The 16,770-nt window shown below is 46.5% G+C and overlaps 1 protein-coding gene across 1 annotated transcript; it reads left to right on the forward strand.

Moving 5' to 3' along the window:
- The first annotated feature begins 7,569 nt into the window (after positions 1-7,569).
- On the forward strand, positions 7,570-16,160 carry LOC310711947 (low-density lipoprotein receptor class A domain-containing protein 2-like). The gene is given in 4 exon segments (XM_083514465.1): positions 7,570-7,734; positions 10,595-10,724; positions 15,477-15,909; positions 15,911-16,160. Coding segments are annotated over 3 exon segments (618 nt in total). The 5' UTR covers positions 7,570-7,734; positions 10,595-10,600; the 3' UTR covers positions 15,972-16,160.
- Positions 16,161-16,770: the final 610 nt, after the last annotated feature.

Raw genomic sequence — 16,770 nt, forward strand, 5'->3', positions numbered from 1 at the left:
TATTATTAGTAGTAAAGGAGCCCCTTTACTACATGGTGGCAGCGGTGGGATAGAACTTCCCAGCAGAAAGGCACTTTGATTTTAAATTGGCACGAATCATTGGGTACTACAGGCGTTTTTCCAAAAATGAAGGGGGAATGTGTGTGCGTCCTATGGGGCGAATGCAGACTTTCGCTGAAGCCTGGAGAACAAGGGGGGGCGGTGCGCACCGACCCCTCTCGCTCTCCAGGCTTCAGGAAGCTATCCGCTAGCTGTGGGAGACCCAGCAGTCCTTATGAGGCTTCAGGCCCCGCCCCAGGCCAGATGGTAAGTGGCAAGAGCAGGGCCCTCAAGCACTCACTCAGGGGAGTCCTCCTGGGCAGCAGGCCGCAAGCAGCACGCAGTCCTTATGAGGCTTCAGGCCCCGCCTATCCGCTAGCCGTGGGAGACCCAGCTCCGGTGCGTCCTATGGGGCTAATAGAGCAACTTATGCGCCACCTGTCTCCAGAAATTGCGAGTTTGGTTGCTGACGATCTAAAGTCCACGATCTTTAGAGGAGGCCACAGAATTCGCAGAATCTTTCAGACTAAATCATTCTCATCTGGTAAACAGGGGACCAGCTGGTGGGTACAGACCGACAGCCTCAGCTTCTGGCAGGAGGTCCGGCCCTCCCGTTAAAGGAGAAGTGAGTGATTTCGGCTTTAGATTGGGCTTGGGAAACATCAAATTCCTGGGAGCAGAAATCCAGTGTGTACTGGAATGGCTCTTACACCAATTCAAGCCAGCCGCTGAGTTGTTAACACAAGCCCTTGTAAGTTTGTGGCTGACCAGCAGCGTCCTTTTGAAATGCAAACCAATGCCAGTAAAATAGGATTAGGAGAAGCTTTGTTCCAAAGGGACAATGAGAGAAGTTGGCAACCTGTGGTGCACCTGAGCAAAGAATTGTAGCCCTGAGAGAAAGACCATCCCACTGCTGAACAAAAAGGTCTTTCTGATCTGGAAATAGTGACTCAAAGTTTTGAGAAAGGAGACTGGGCTGTAACTTTAAATCTTACCAGTCTCCCCCCCTAAGCGAGTCGTTTACTGGCCTGGCCTTAGTACATCCGAGGCCAAGCTAAGTCCTGTGCTTCATCAAGAGAAATACCAAAAGGTGCCTAATTCTTTTAGAGAACACCATGCTAATACTGTGAAAATGTATGTGGAACTTGAATTTTCTTTGTTAACTCCTTTTGGAAGTCGAACACAGGTAGCCTTGGTGCACTTAGACTTCATAGAAGGGTACAAACAGGCTAAAGGTACTTTTGATGTGTTATCCTTGTCTATCCTGTCCAGAACATAGGCTAGGAAGTTTTTTGTTATTTCACAGCTTTTTTACTGTGCCTGCGGTACTGACCCAGGATGAGTTATTTGTGCAACCCCCCTAGTTCTGGGAAGATCAGTTTGAGTGTGCTGCTAGTGATTTTTTCTTTAAAAGGCTGCTTAACCACTCAAGCTGGAAATGTTTACATCAGTTTGTACATTGTTTTGATGAAATTTAGGGACTTAACCCTGTAATTTCATCTTAGAGGGGAGGGTGTAGTGAAGCTAAGGATTTCAAACTTTGGTCAAGAAAGTAGCAGAGTATTGTGGGTAATCAAAAAGCCACAAGAGTCATGGGAAACAGGTCTGTTGCTTTAACCCTGCAGACCACAGTCTCCAAATGTGTAAATGGTTATCTTAGGAAGGAAGTTCTCTAGTTTGATTTGGGGTCTTGACACCTGGGGCTCCAGCTATTCACACCCACCTAGTGTTGTTATCAGTCTTTTAATTACCTGGTTCCAGTAGTAGATAACTACTGTAGTAGATAACTACTGAGTAACACCCCTCCCCACCTTCTCACTATATAGAAGGATCTGGCAACTTCTGTTTCAGTGTATCTGAAGAAGTGTGCATGCACACGAAAGCTCATACCAAGAACTAACTTAGTTGGTCTTTAAGGTGCTACTGGAAGGAATTTTTTTATTTTAATTACCTGGGAATGTGCACCTGTGAAACATCCGAGGAAAGGGGTGAGCCCTTTGATCCAGGTTCTGGGAACTTAATGAGCTCAGCTGTCACAAGCCAAAATTATTAGCCCATAAGCTGGTCATTGGTGAATTTGAATGTAATCAAGAATTGTGATTGGGTCTGGGTTCTGGTTCCACGTGAGATTTGTGAATAAAGAGCCTAAGAACTGCACTCTGCAACCTGCGATTTGCCAACAGCCGTCCTGTGTCTCTTTGTAATGGAGATTCCTGCTGACTTTGTAATGCGGATCTACTGAAGGACTTTGAAACTATCCTATCTCTGTCTTTGTTCTTAAAAAAAATTAAAAAAAATCCTTCCAGTAGCACCTTAAAGACCAACTAACTTAGTTCTTGGTATGAGCTTTCGTGTGCATGCACACTTCTTCAGATAGAAGTTCTTAGAAGTGAGTATCTTAGTTAGCTATATTAAACAATGTCTTTATTTTATCTGCCTGAAAGATACTGAAGGGGTACAGTTAGGGTTACCCCAGAAAGCCCTAAAAACTGTTTGTGAATTTCCCCCCCAGCCAGGCCTTGGCGTACGCATTTTAAAAACTGCATTTTCCTCAAAGACAAAAAGCATGAGCTAAGCAGTCCTCTCTGTAACAAAAACGCTGTAACAACTCAGAGCTGAGAACAGAAAAGCTTTCGCTTCCCAGATCCAAGCTAACCTTGTCCTGGTACATTGATTTGCAACATACTTCCGGGAACAGAGTCAGAGAACGAAAAGCAACATTTCTATGTAAGAATCTGTGAAGGGGGAGAGGAAAAAAGGGGTTTGAAAAAAGGATAAAACCTGCTTGTAAAATGTTTTCGGTGCGGCCTGTCTTTTGTGAACTGAATCACACAGGTGCCTTCTGCCCCCCCGGATGGCAGAATAAAACGCTCTTTCTCTGGATTAACCCCTTGGTGTCGTTTGGCTCCTTTTGTCTCTGCTCGGGTGCAACAATTATTCCGACCCATGGATTAATAAGGCTACATATTTTAATAAGGCTACAATACAAAAGATGTGCCTGCTTTTTAAGCATGTTAACTGTGTTTTTTAAAATAAATTTTAAAAAAAGAATCATTGTCTTATGTGCAAATCTGAGGGAAAATCTAAGTCCAACGCCTGACTACTTGGTTACGCTATACCTGATGAATTTCTGCCTGCAAGCTTGTGGAAGCAGCTTGCAGAGTGGGGCAACCGGTAACAAAGGAGCAGAGTCTTCTCCCTTGGACTGTGCCTCCGGCTGCCCTGAGACAGAGTGGTGGCAGCATGACCATTTCTGTGGCGTTTTGTTTTGTCAAAAAGTCAATGACTGCCTGCCTCCGTTCCAGAAACCGGACCCAGCTGGAGGGTAAGGGCAGGTGAGGGAGGGGTGAGTGGCCAGAGCCCCTTTACTACAACATTCTTTCTACATTTATTGTTTTGCATTGTTTTAATTGTCTGTTTTAACCATATTTGCACAGCGGTTTCTAATGTTGTGAGTGTCCTCTATTTCAGAAGCTTCTACTCTGCAGCCTCTTATAGATTTAACGGCGAGTCTTTTAGTTCTTATGCTCTTACAGTTGTTTTAACTGCGTGCCTTTGTTTGTTCTTTAGTTCTTATCTGTTTTAATTATCAGTTTTTATCCATCCATTATCCGTGTTTAATCTTGTATTTTATTCAGATGTTTTTGTTGGCTATTTGCAGTTTAGTAGCGCTGCAGAGAGCTTGCTGGGGAGACCATGCATTAAAAAGGGACTCAAAAATAACTCAAACAAGGTTTTAATAACAAAAGCAAAAACTCCTTATACGCTAAACACATCAACAACAACCAGACCCAACCACCAACCCATCCCCCCCCCCCCCGGGTAATGGGAGAGCTAGGTGCTGCTCCTTAGATACTAGACCCAATTGCTGACACAGCTTGATTAACACAACTCAGCAGCACCTGCTATGTTTCACAGCTGTAAGACTGGGCCTCGTTACTTGCCCTGGCCCTTAAAGACATACACAACTTGGGAAGCAACAATGAACCTTCACATTTTAAAGTGACCATTCCACAGTTTTATCCTATGCCTGTTTCTTTGTCCTCATTTGCTCTAACAATTATCGGTTAAAAAAAATAAATCCTCACTGCTACTTTATTTATATGCTCTTTCTTTTTTTTATCCTGGTCTGTGACCATAATAAAGTTCATACAAGTAGGTCCCAGGGTTAGGTCCCCTGGCCATGGCAACCTAGACTTACCTCCAGGGGTCTTTGGGACGCCATCCTCAGGCCACACCTCTGCCAACCTCTGGATGCTGAGGAACCTCAAATGGTCGCAAGCTCCGTTCCTAGGCAACAGCAGTTGAGAGCATGGAATTCCTGGCCTCAGTGGCAAGGTTCTAGCTAGGAGAGTCCGTGTGGCCTAGTGGCTAGAAAATGTTAATGCCATGCAACACTAGGGTGATATATATATATTCTTTGAAATGTACAGTTTAATACTTTTTCTATTATTTGTATCCTGCTTTGCAGACTCTTGCTGTCTCCTAAAGAACCTGACAGGATTGCACCCCTGTACTTACTTATATGTTTGCCGTGTACATTTAGGAACGTTTATTTTATATTTGGGACCTTTGAATTCTGAACTCTGAACTCTGGATTAATAACATTTTAGGAATCTTCCAGAACGGCTAATTCTATTGCTGGGAAGGACTCAGTGACCCCGGTCTATTTTAGGAGAGAGGGTGGTATGGGGTTGGGGGCAGGTGAGATGGAGGTGCTTGGCAGTGGGTGTGTTGTATGCAGAAAGCATACGCTTCAATTCCCATGACCCACCTCCTTCAGTTACTAGTTTCTTGGGGTTGGGGCTAAATCCATGATGGGTCAGAGAAAAATGAGCGGCGGCAGGAACCAGTCAAAGCAAGGCAGATCTTAATTTTACTGTTGCGACAGAGTTTCTCACCTTACATGTTGCATGGAGGTGAGGAGCCAAGACAAGTGTGTGTAACAACTTTTAAAGACTTGAGAAATTGCCAATAATTACAATAATAATTTATTTTATACCCCCCCCAATCTGGCTGGGTTTCCCTTAGCCCAGAGGTTTTGGACTTTTTTGAGTCCACGGCTCCCTTGACCAACTACATTCTTTCTGTGAGGCTCAGGAGCCCAGCTATGTCACCAGAGCTGGCAGCCTCTCGTTCTTTTTCTGACTCCTTTCCTTGTGGAGTGTTCCCTCTTCTCCTCTCCCCTCTCCTTCAGAGTCCTCTGGACAGCCACAGCTGCCGCCCCTTCCCTGAAGCGAGGTGCCTCCTCACGCTGCCCCACGGGGGCCTGGGAAGTACCCCCTGGCCAGCTCCGGAGGCACCGTTCGCCTGGGGAGCTTCTAGCCCAGGGGTGCTGCAACAAACAGCTATGCAAACCTTTGGGAGGCAGAGATGCAAGAAGGCATGGGGGGGCGGGGAGAAAGAGGGACAGAGGCCAGTGTTGCTTGCGGCACCCTTGACCATCATTCAAGGCACCCCAGGGTGCCATGGCATACCGATTGAAAACCACTGCCCACCCAACAAGCAACAGACATGAATCACAGCAAGAGGCAGTCTTGTCTCCTGGCTTGTCTCTTGTCATGATACCTGACAATGTTTGCTGGTTGCCCTTTCCTGGCCAGTCTGAGCTGTTCCACTGAAATGGTAAATACCTCAGTTCTTGAATCTATTGTCACAGATCTTCCTCTATTTATAAATTTTCATGGGAGCCGATTGAAACTAAATCCTTTGAAGACAGAGGTCCTATGGCTGGGTCGGGATGGCGTGGGGATGAGGGACCAACTCCCTTCTCTTGCGGGGGCCCAATTAGCAGTTGGTCCCTTACCTTTCCCGCCCCGACCTGGCCACAGTGATCCATGCAGTGGTCACCTCCAGGCTTGACTGCTGTAATTCGCTCTACGCGGGGCTGCCCTTGAAGCTGTCCCAGAAACTCCAGCGGGTGCAGAATGCTGCAGCGAGGCTCCGCACGGGGTCTCTGCCATGGGAGCATATTCACCCAGTGCTTTTCCAGCTGCACTGGCTCCCGGTGGAGTACAGGGTCAGATTTAAGGTGCTGGTTTTGACCTTGAAAGCCCTTCACAGCCTAGGACCCTCGTACCTACGGGACCGCCTCTCCTGGTATGCCCCACGGAGAGCCTCAAGGTCCATAAATAGCAACACCCTAGAGGTCCCAGGCCCTAAGGAAGTCAGATTAGCCTCAACCAGAGCCAGGGCCTTTTCAACACTGGCTCCGGCCTGGTGGAACGCTCTGCCTCATGAGACTAGGGCCCTGCAGGATCTGATCTCTTTCCGCAGGGCCTGTAAGACAGAGTTGTTCCGCCTGGCCTTTGGCTTGGAGCCAATTTGATTCCCTCCCTCTCTAACTTTTTTCTTTTCCTTCTCCTCCTGCGATAAGGCTACATTTTAATATTTTAATGTTGTATTTTAATTTTGTTTTTAAGTTGTAATCATTCAACTTGTTTTTATTATTGCTTGTAAGCCGCCCTGAGCCCGGCCTTGGCTGGGGAGGGCGGGGTATAAATAAAAAATATTATTATTATTATTATTGTTATATGAGAGATAGCTTTGGAAGGATTTGTAAGTGAAAAGAACTATTGGGAAAGGTTTTTCCTTCAACTGCAGAGTAAATGTATCTTGGGTCATTAAGAGGGTCAAGATGGCTTCGGGATTGCTCTGTGAACTCAAAGAAAGTGTGTCTTTTTTCCAGGGAATATTTTATAATTTTTGAATGGGGAAGGATTGTTTTTTCTCTAGGGTGCCTGTCTGCTATGTGTGCACCTTCAGATTTGTGTAACACTCATGCCGGCTTTGGTTGCCCAGTGCCTGCAAGCCCCATACTGTGACATCATAGAATGCTTGCAGTTTTGTGCTTTTTAAACCACGCCGGCAACTGCTCATCAGGAGCAGAACTGAGCAGCTTCTGTGAGTGAAGTAAAGAGCTGTTTCTCAGAAGGGGAAACCCTGGGAGAGACTAGGGTTCAAATGCCTCCTTACTCAGCTATGCAGCTCACTGGGTGACCTGGGGACAGCTTGTGGGGATTAAATGAGAAGGCGAGAACTATGTATGTCATCTTGAGCTCCTTGGAGTAAAAGATGGGATATCAATGCAGACGCCCTCAGAAGGTGGTGGACTCTCCTTCTTTGGAGGTTTTTTATACACAAGAGGTTGGGTGGCCATTTGCAAGGCATTCTTTAATTGAATTCCTGTTTTGCAGGAGATGGGACTAGATGCACCTTGGGGTTCTTTCCAAATCTACAATTCTGTGATTTTGTTTAAGGGTCATTTTATTGATTAGATTGGAAACCCCTTCGGGACTACTCTGAGATGCAAGTTGGATATAAGCGCCATAAATGACAAAAGAGAGAGACATGGCAGCCTGTGAATGACCCCAGGCAGCTGGCAGAAGGCACATATCTCCAATGTGAGGATATCCACCCCAGCCTCCCTACGCCTCTGCAAGGAGAAGCCTTTTGCGGGGGCAACGGGGGGGGGGGGGTCCCTTGCAAAAATCAGAATATTCATCACTTTTGCTTAGCTGAATATGTTAATCCCATATGGAGTCCTTAAGTAGGTCCGCTATCGGAAGGAGAAAAGAACAGAGGCCAACCAGAGAATATTGAGAAGCAAAGCAGCTAGTGAGCCTGATCTTTATTAACTACTGCAACAGGTTGCTCACTGCCACACACAGAAGGCAGGAGAGACCCAGAAGAAAGGTGTGCCAACTCTTATATGGACTTTTGAAATTTCCACCCTGTACCTCAACCCCCCCCCCCATACATCATACATACATCACAGCAGAAGGGGCGGTCTACAACAAAATCTTGTCTGGCAGGAAACCTGTTGATGGGTTTACCTGGAGAGCCTGGCTATTCTTTTGGGATGATAAATACTTATGGTAATTCCTCACAGGCTCACCCTCTTCATACCCAAATGTGCCCTTAAGGCAGGATTTGTGAGCACAGAGACAATATCTGAGGTCACTGAAAGAGTGAAAATGGCTTTAGGACTGTTTTCCTATACTGCTTCAGACATTTTGTGTGTTTGTGTGAGTGCGCGCACGCATGTGCCTGCGTCTGGTACATTTATGAACATTTATTTTATATCTTAGACCTTATAACCCTCATAACACTTTGATAAAATACATATTTTGTTATGTGCAAATGGCTTTAGATGCCTATTAGGTCCATAAATTACCATCTAGCATATATTCAACACCAAAAACAACGACAATTCGTTGTTGATAAAGGACAGCTGGACATATAAGGGCCCCATTACCTTCAGTAGCTTAGGGCCTCATCAAACCTAAATCTGGCCCTGGGTGTGGAATAAGAAAGAAAAGACAGTGAAGAAGAAATGAGGCCAAGAGAAAAGACAGGTGGAAAAATACCACCCTCTCAGGCAGGCAACTCCCTACTTTTTCAAGCCAAACCAGAAAAGGACTGAAGGGGGGGGGGGAATATGAGTGAAAATACTGAGAATAGGCAAAGGAGACGGCAGGAGAAAAAGGAGATAAGAAAATGTGGCAAGCGGGTGTTGTAAACAAAAATGGCCCTCTTCCCTTATGGGGTACCCAAGAGCCCATAGAGAGTCCTTACATAGGGTCCCTATTGGTAGGAGAAGCAGAGAATATGGAGAAGCAAAGCAGCTAGTAAGCTGGATCTTTCTTGATCTGTTGCAACAGGGTGCTCCCCTCACAAGCAGGAGAGGAGGAGGACCCAGAAAAATGGCGCGCAAGGCCTTATAAAGACACTTGAAATTGCCACCCTGTAGATCAAGACCACCCCCAGAAATACATCACAGAAAAGGCGGTCTAAACAGAAATTTGAATGTTGTTTTTCTCCTCTCCTTGTTTATCTCCTGTCTGGCAGGTTACTTGGTTGGATTGCCTGGGGAGCCTGGCCATTCTTTTGTAATAATAATAATAATAATAATAATAATATTTTTTATTTATACCCCGCCCTCCCCAGCCAAGGCCGGGCTCAGGGCGGCTTACAAGCAATAATAAAAACAAGTTGAATGATTACAACTTAAAAACAAAATTAAAATACAACATTAAAATATTGAAACATTAAAATATTAAAATGTAGCCTTATCGCAGGAGGAGAAGGAAAAGACAAAAGATAGAGAGGGAGGGAATCAAACTGTCTCCAAGCCAAAGGCCAGGCGGAACAACTCTGTCTTACAGGCCCTGCGGAAAGAAATCAGATCCCACAGGGCCCTGGTCTCATGAGGCAGAGCGTTCCACCAGGCCGGAGCCAGTGTTGAAAAGGCCCTGGCTCTGGTTGAGGCTAATCTGACTTCCTTAGGGCCTGGGACCTCTAGGGTGTTGCTATTTATGGACCTTGAGGCTCTCCGTGGGGCATACCAGGAGAGGCGGTCCCGTAGGTACGAGGGTCCTAGGCCGTGAAGGGCCTAGGATAGTGATAAATTGTAGTGATAAATACTTAGTTCCTGGGCCATGTCACAGGCTCACACCTTATTCATATCTTAAATGTGCCCTTAAGACAGGATTTGTGAAGGAAAAGATAACAGGGAGGCTTTTCCATTTTCCTTTGACCTTGCAGAGAAAACATTTGGTCAGTTTGGGACAGTTTGGGAATCAAAATGGTTCCAGGTCGGTCTTCCTGTGCTTGGTTGGTACACTTATGAACATTACCATATGTCTAAGACCATAAAATTCCTATCACACGAGAGAGAAACCTACTCAAGGAAAGTCACTGGAAGTGGTGGAGGAAGAAGGGGGAAATAGAGAGAAAAGAAAAATGGTTTTGTGGAAGAGAAAGCAATGAAAAGAAAAGGAGAGCAAGAGGGAACAGATGGAAACAAAATCACACCATCTAACTGCTAGGTCAGTTGGAATATGTCTCCATTGGCAGCTGCAGCAACATGTTCTTCCCGAAGCAACACAGAACCTTGTGTGCACCTTCAAAGACCATTAAATGCATTGTGGCTTGAGCTTTCACGGACTAGAGTTGTGCTTTTAGCTGCAAGAGATATGGATAGGAAAACAGGAAGCTGCGTTGTAAAGGCATGGTGCCCATGTGAGCCTGAAGGCGTGGCACCACCCTCAGCCAACGGCCCAGCAGTGTCTGTCAGCGCTCTGGTTTCCCATTTGGCTGGCTTTGCTTAGACCCATCTTGCATTCGTTTCAAAACTGCCAGCCTCAGGCGTGGGATCGTCCAGAAAGCAGGTGCGAGCTGGCACATGGCGATGCCAGGAGCCAGTTCAAGATTCCTGAGGCGTTTGGTTAGATTGCCCGAGACAGGATGTTTGCATCGCTCCATCCGTCTCCCGTCATTCCCATGGCAACTGAGCGATGTGCAGACAGCGTCTGCAAAAGCCGGCATGAAGGAGGGCAAAAGTTAAGCTGCCCGTTTGGAAAAAACACACACTTATACCAGGATGGGACCCTTTTGCAATAAGCTTGCCAGCCTCTCCTTTTGTTCCCTTGTCAGATCACGCAAAAGCAATCCCTGGCTTGATTTGGTCACCAGGGGCTGGGGTGGCCCATTTAAACCCTGCTTCTCACAGCTGTTGCCATTTCACACACTCCTGCCTTTTCCTCTGCTATAGCCTGGCATGCAGGGGCTCCCGAAAGAGACCAAGATGAGCAAACCAGCCCACCGAGGAGGCTTGCAGGCGTGGGGGAAATGGCTGCTTCTCCTGAACGCTGCTGTCCCTGCAGTCTCCACCATGCAGACAGGTAGGCTGAAACTTTAGCTCAGAACTTTCCAAACTTTTCCTTTCTTTTACATTTTTCTTTTGCAATTCAACAGTCACAATTTTTATTAAATTTATGTTTTACATTTTAGAATATTCACTTAAACAACCTTAAAATATCAATGACTTCCCTTCCTCTCTTCCCATGGTTCATTTTGCACAACGTAAATCCCTGCATATTTTATATAAACTAAACCACTTATTTACACTGTTGAATTTATCTTAATGCTGCCCATGTTTTCAAGTGTACACAATTTTCCTCCATATATTCAATAAACATCTTTCCAATCTTCTCTAAATGTATGTTCTTCTTGTTCTCTTATATGTTAGATCCGCAAGCTGCGCGTATTCCATCAGTTTAAGTTGCCATTCTTCTTTAGTTGGGACCTCTCTCGTTTTCCATTTTTGGGCTAACGAAACATGAGCCACAGTAGTGGCATACATAAATAGCCTTTTTTGACACCTGGGAATTTCCATCTGAGTTATCCCCAGGAAAAAGGATTCTGTTTGTTTGTTTGTTTGTTTGTTTGTTTGTTTGTTTGTTTGTTTTAAAGGAGCTTTCCAAACTTTTCATGCTGGTGACACACTTTTTAGACATGCATCATTTTGCAACACAGTAATTCAGTTTTACTAACGAACCAGAGGTTAAACTAACCCCTTTCCAGTCCCAAGAGAAGCATTTGCACAAGACACTGCAGCCAGCACAGTAACCTGTCGCGACACAGAGTTTGGAAAGCTCTGCTTTAGCCGGTTCCTCAATTTCCTTCGCAGGCGATTTTGGATTGACATCTTGGCTTGGCCCCTAAATCTCTACCAGACGGGGACTGGGTTGGTGATGGGAGCTGGAGTCAAAAGACCTAGTGTAGCATCCAGGTATCCTAACTGCCCTTGCCTGCCTCTTTTTTTCCATGTTGCTGGTTTTCATGGAGTCAATATGGCTTGGATTGTGGCTGTAGCACAACAAGGTTGCCACAAAGTGCTGTGTTTACTGCCCCAGGAGAGATAATAATCATGAGCTGAGAGTAGGGCTGCGTGATATATCGTCCAAAGCTGGTTTGAAGTCCATATTGTGATAACGATTTCATAATTTTTGACCTGGTAATATATCATGAATCATGATTGGTGTGCGCTATGCTATACGATGCAGGAAAAACTGTGAAGCCAGGCAATGCCTCTACATAGCTCCATCCTTATGACTACATTATTACATGAGCACTGTTCCACAGCATTTGATATTTTCATTTACATACATTCATTTGAAATAAGATGGGTTTATGAAGCAATTCTATATCCTCCCACCACGCTGACAAAGAATTCCACAAAACAGTAGTCAATATCTGGACTCACTGTTCAGTGTTGGACATCATATTTGCTGAATAAATACACAAAGCTTCACAGCTTGTCTTTTCATCGTACACATCGTAAAGATTTTGGTACCTCGCTTCATTTAAAGATAAGGATTGCTGCCATCCTTATTTCAGGCATCATGATATATCATATATCACAGTGTTTACCTGGTGATATATCACGATGCTGAAAAGCAGCTATCGCCCAGTCCTAGTTGAGAGGTTCCCTGGAGATCATCTGGTCAAGTTGTGGTTCCAGAATGACCATTTCTAACAATTAAGGTGCAAAGTTTATTTGTTTTATTTACTTACTTATTTATTTAGTTTATATACCGTCCTTCTTCGTAAGATCTCAGGGCGGTTCACAGAATAAAATACAAGGTAAAAACACATATAAATAATTAAAACAGCTAAATAATAACCCGCCCCTCCATAATTATACGCCAACATAACAGCTACAGTGGTACCCCGCAAGACGAACGCCTCGCAAGACGGAAAACCCGCTAGACGAAAGGGTTTTCCGTTTTGGAGGCGCTTCGCAAAACGAATTTCCCTATGGGCTTGCTTCGCAAGACGACAGCCCATAGGGAAATCTCAGGGACAGCGGGGAAGCGCAGCGCGTCTTCCCCACTGTCCTCGGAAGCTCCGATGCCCGGCGGCGGAGGGGGAAAGCCTCCCGCCGCCGCGCGGCATCGGGACGAAGCCCCGATGCCGGGCGGCGGAGGGGGAAAGCCTCCCGCCGCCGCGCGGCATCGGGACGAAGCCCCGATGCCGGGCGGCGGAGGGGGAACGTCTCCCCCCGCCGCGCGGCATCGGGACGAAGCCCCGATGCCGGGCGGCGGAGGGGGAACTTCTCCTCCCGCCGCGCGGCATCGGGACGAAGCCCCGATGCCGGGAGGGGGAGGGGGAACTTCTCCTCCCGCCGCCCGGCATCGGGACGAAGCTCCAATGCCGGGAGGGGGAGGGGGAAAGCCTTCTCCCGCCGCCCGGCATCGGATGGCTTTCCTGAAGACTTGGGGTGGGAGGAGGGTTTTCCTTCCCACCGCCAACATTCAGAATGCTGTTCTGAATGTTGGCGGTGGGGAGGAAAAACCCTCCTCCCACCGCAAGCCCCGGGAACAGAGGGAAAGCGCTGCGCCCCTTCCCCTCTGTTCCCGTACCTGTCCTGAAGGCTTGCGGTGCGGAGAAAAGCCCTTCTCCGCACCGCCAGCCTGGCAAGCGGTTTCCCTAGGAACGCATTAATTGATTTTCAATGCATTCCTATGGGAAACCGTGCTTCGCAAGACGAAAAACCCGCAAGAAGAAAAAACTTGCGGAACGAATTAATTTCGTCTTGCGAGGCACCACTGTACCTTGAACACTGTGTGGTTCAGAAGTGTTTGAAAACCTGTCTCCAGAGGCTGTTCTCACTCACTGCTGGCAAGTTGGAATGAGCCAGTGACAAAATGCCCAAGTGAAATTTCCCAGAAGCTGGGGGTGGGTGGGGACCTCTTGAGTACAGCCTCTCATTCTTCACACTAGGATGTATGGAAATTATGAGGCTGATGGGAAGAACTAGAGGGCCAGAATTCCTGGGTTTAATGTGCTGGCCGTTTTGTTGCTTCTGGGTAATGGTGAAAAGGAGTGAAATAAACGAGTGCCGGGTAATTGAGACAGCAGTTGACATTAGGCAACACAATAGAGTCTTGTGGCATTTTAAAGACCAAGAGATTTATAGTGGCATAAACGTATGTGGACTAAAGGAGAAGGGGTCTTTAGGCCACAAAGGTTTCCACTACCATAAATCTCTTTACCAACTCTAAATTGCCACAAAACAACCCTGTCCTTTGTTGCACTCGACAGTAGCAAGGCAACCATCCTCTGGGTGTTATTCGGGTTAAACAGGCTTCCTTTGGCCATCTCTGGGCCACCGATGAGCCCATGGTAATATGCTGGGTGTTGCAATTAGTAAAGCAAATAATTTAAGCACGTGTGATAGTGTGCTCATTTAGCACGCTGATAAATGCTTGGTGAAGTCATCCATTTTCAAACAGCTGTGACAGGAACATTAGGCTGAACTCTCACTCGCCCCCCAAATCTCTAGATATTTCATTCTTAAAAGCAAAACGAAATAGCCAACGTTGCACCTTGTTGACTGCAAACTGCACACAGTTGTACACAAATTGTCATGGAGGATAGTTCTGTCTGGAGATTGGTACTAAATTAAGCTTCCACTTTCAGAGGCAGTATACCCCATAATATCATGTATGGGGAGGGGGGGGACAAAGGAAGAGGTGGGGAGGCTGCAGCCTCATGTCCTGATTATGAGCTTGAGTCATCTCTTGCCAGTAACCGAATGTTGAATGGGATGGACTAACCAGCTTTGAGGTGTAATAAACAAAATCTGCCCTTATTCCCTTATGGGGGACACAAGAGCCCTTATAGGGTCTGTTGTAGGTTCTCCATCGGTGTTTGGGGATCCAAGGTACGACTGTGTAATGAATTGAAAAGGATGTTTAAAATAACTTTTGTAAAAAAAACAAACCCAGAAGCTTTTCTTTTGGGCATTATAGTGACAGAACTACCTAAGCTGTACAGAAACTTATTCATGTATGCTACTACAGCGGGAAGAATGTAACTCGCCCCAAAATGGAAAGAAGCAGAAGTCCCAGCAAAGGAAGAATGGATACAAAAACTTCTGGAATATGCAGAAATGGTGGAACTTACCGGGAGAATAAGAAATCAAGACAACAAACCTTTTATAAAAGAATGGCAATAGTTTATTGAATATTTACAGATAAATTGTAAACAGATAAGAACATTGGCAGGATTATTGTAATGACTTGCAGTTTTATAAGAGTACAGTGGTACCTTGGGTTACAGACGCTTCAGGTTACAGACTCCGCTAACCCAGAAATAGTACCTCGGGTTAGGAACTTTGCTTCAGGATGAGAACAGAAACCGCACGGTGGCAGCAGGAGGCCCCATTAGCTAAAGTGGTACCTCAGGTTAAGAACAGTTTCAGGTTAAGAACGGACCTCCAGAATGAATTAAGTTCTTCACCCGAGGTACCACTGTATATATTTAAAGTAGATGAGTAAATGGGCAAAGTAAGTTAATTTGGATATGCAGAAGGTATTAAAAATAAATTTAAGGAATAGCAGAAAGAAGAGGGGAAAGGAAGTCAAGTTTTGAAATGTTAAAATGATTGTAAAATTAGTGAAATGTATAAATCTGAAAAGCAATAATAATAATAATAATAATAATAATAATAATAATAATAATAATAATAATAATAATTAATAATAATATAATGGATGGCTCTGGCCCGATCCAGAAGGTGGTTCTTCTATGTATGTCCTTGTGCCTTGCCAATGACTTTCGCTTTTCCTCTCCCTCTTGCCCAACAGTGAGCATGGTTGATTTCTGCAGCCAGACCCTGCACGGGGATGGGATGGTGTTGACATCCCACCGAGACTCCCGCCGTTACTACTTTGTAGTGGCCAGCACCGACTGCCAGCTGACCATGCAAGCGGCAACCCCCAAAGACAAGGTCCAGTTCCGGTTCCGCTTCTTCCTGGTGTACAGCATGGTGCGCTCGCCTTCCAGCACGCTGGCCAGCAGGGCCAGCAACGACCACCCCACTCTGGCCCTTCCCAAGTCCAGAAGCGAGCGGGAGACCCCTGACCCTTGCACAGCAGGCTCCTACGTGCAATTCTACGATGGCCAAAACCACGCCACGAAGCCCCTGGGGATGCCGCTGTGTGGGAAGAACATCCCACGGCCCCTCACCTCCACAGGCAACTTCCTCACCTTGAGGCTCGCGACTCGCGGCCAGCAACCTCGACTTTGTCGGTGAGTTCACCTCCGTTCGAACTGGTAAGGCAGGAAGCCGCTGCAAATGAGCTGAGCAATGCCGCTCTATCTTATTTTAATTTAATTTTATTGCATTGATATTCCACTGCTTCTCCAAGGAGCTCAAGGTGGTGTGTGCCTCCTCATTTAATCCTCCCAATCCTAGAAGGTAGGTGAGCAACTGGGCTCCAAGGTCAGCCAGGGAGTTTCATGTTGCCCAGTGGGGGGATTTGAACTCTGCTCTCTCCTGGGTCCTAGTCCAACACTTGGAACCCTAAGGGTAAGGAAGAAGGCTCCTTCTCCTCCTTCTGCAGACAAACGCAAACCTCTTTTTGCTTCGCTGGCTGCCATCCTGGGTGCTGCCTTCGTGTTCTGGTGCTGCTGGAATCCAGGCTGGTTCATCTGGAGGATGGGCGCCTGCAGGTACCTGCCCGGTTGCAATTCCGTCTGCGCTGCCTGCCACCTCTGCCCACGCAGCTGCACCCGCCGGGAGCCCCCCAAGGTCACCCCGCATGGAAGCACCGAGCCACCCGTGTGACTACGAGAGGGGGGGCAGGGTCACTGGCCCTCAGTTTTAGAAGAGCATGGGCCAGAAGGGGTGCAGCTGGCAGTGGAGGCATGATGGGGCTAAGCCAGGGGTAGGCAACCTAAGGCCCGGGGGCCGGATGCAGCCCAATTGCCTTCTAAATCTGGCCCGTGGACGGTCCAGGAATCAGTGTGTTTATCTCCATACAGTGGTATCTTGGTTTAAGAACAGCTTAGTTTATGAACAACTTGGATTAAGAACGCTGCAAACCCGGAAGTAGGTGTTTTGGTTTGTGAACTTTGCCTTGGAATAAGAACATGTTT

The sequence above is a fragment of the Podarcis liolepis genome, assembly GCF_965112155.1.
Source record: "Podarcis liolepis genome assembly, chromosome: 7".
NCBI lineage: Eukaryota > Metazoa > Chordata > Lepidosauria > Squamata > Lacertidae > Podarcis > Podarcis liolepis.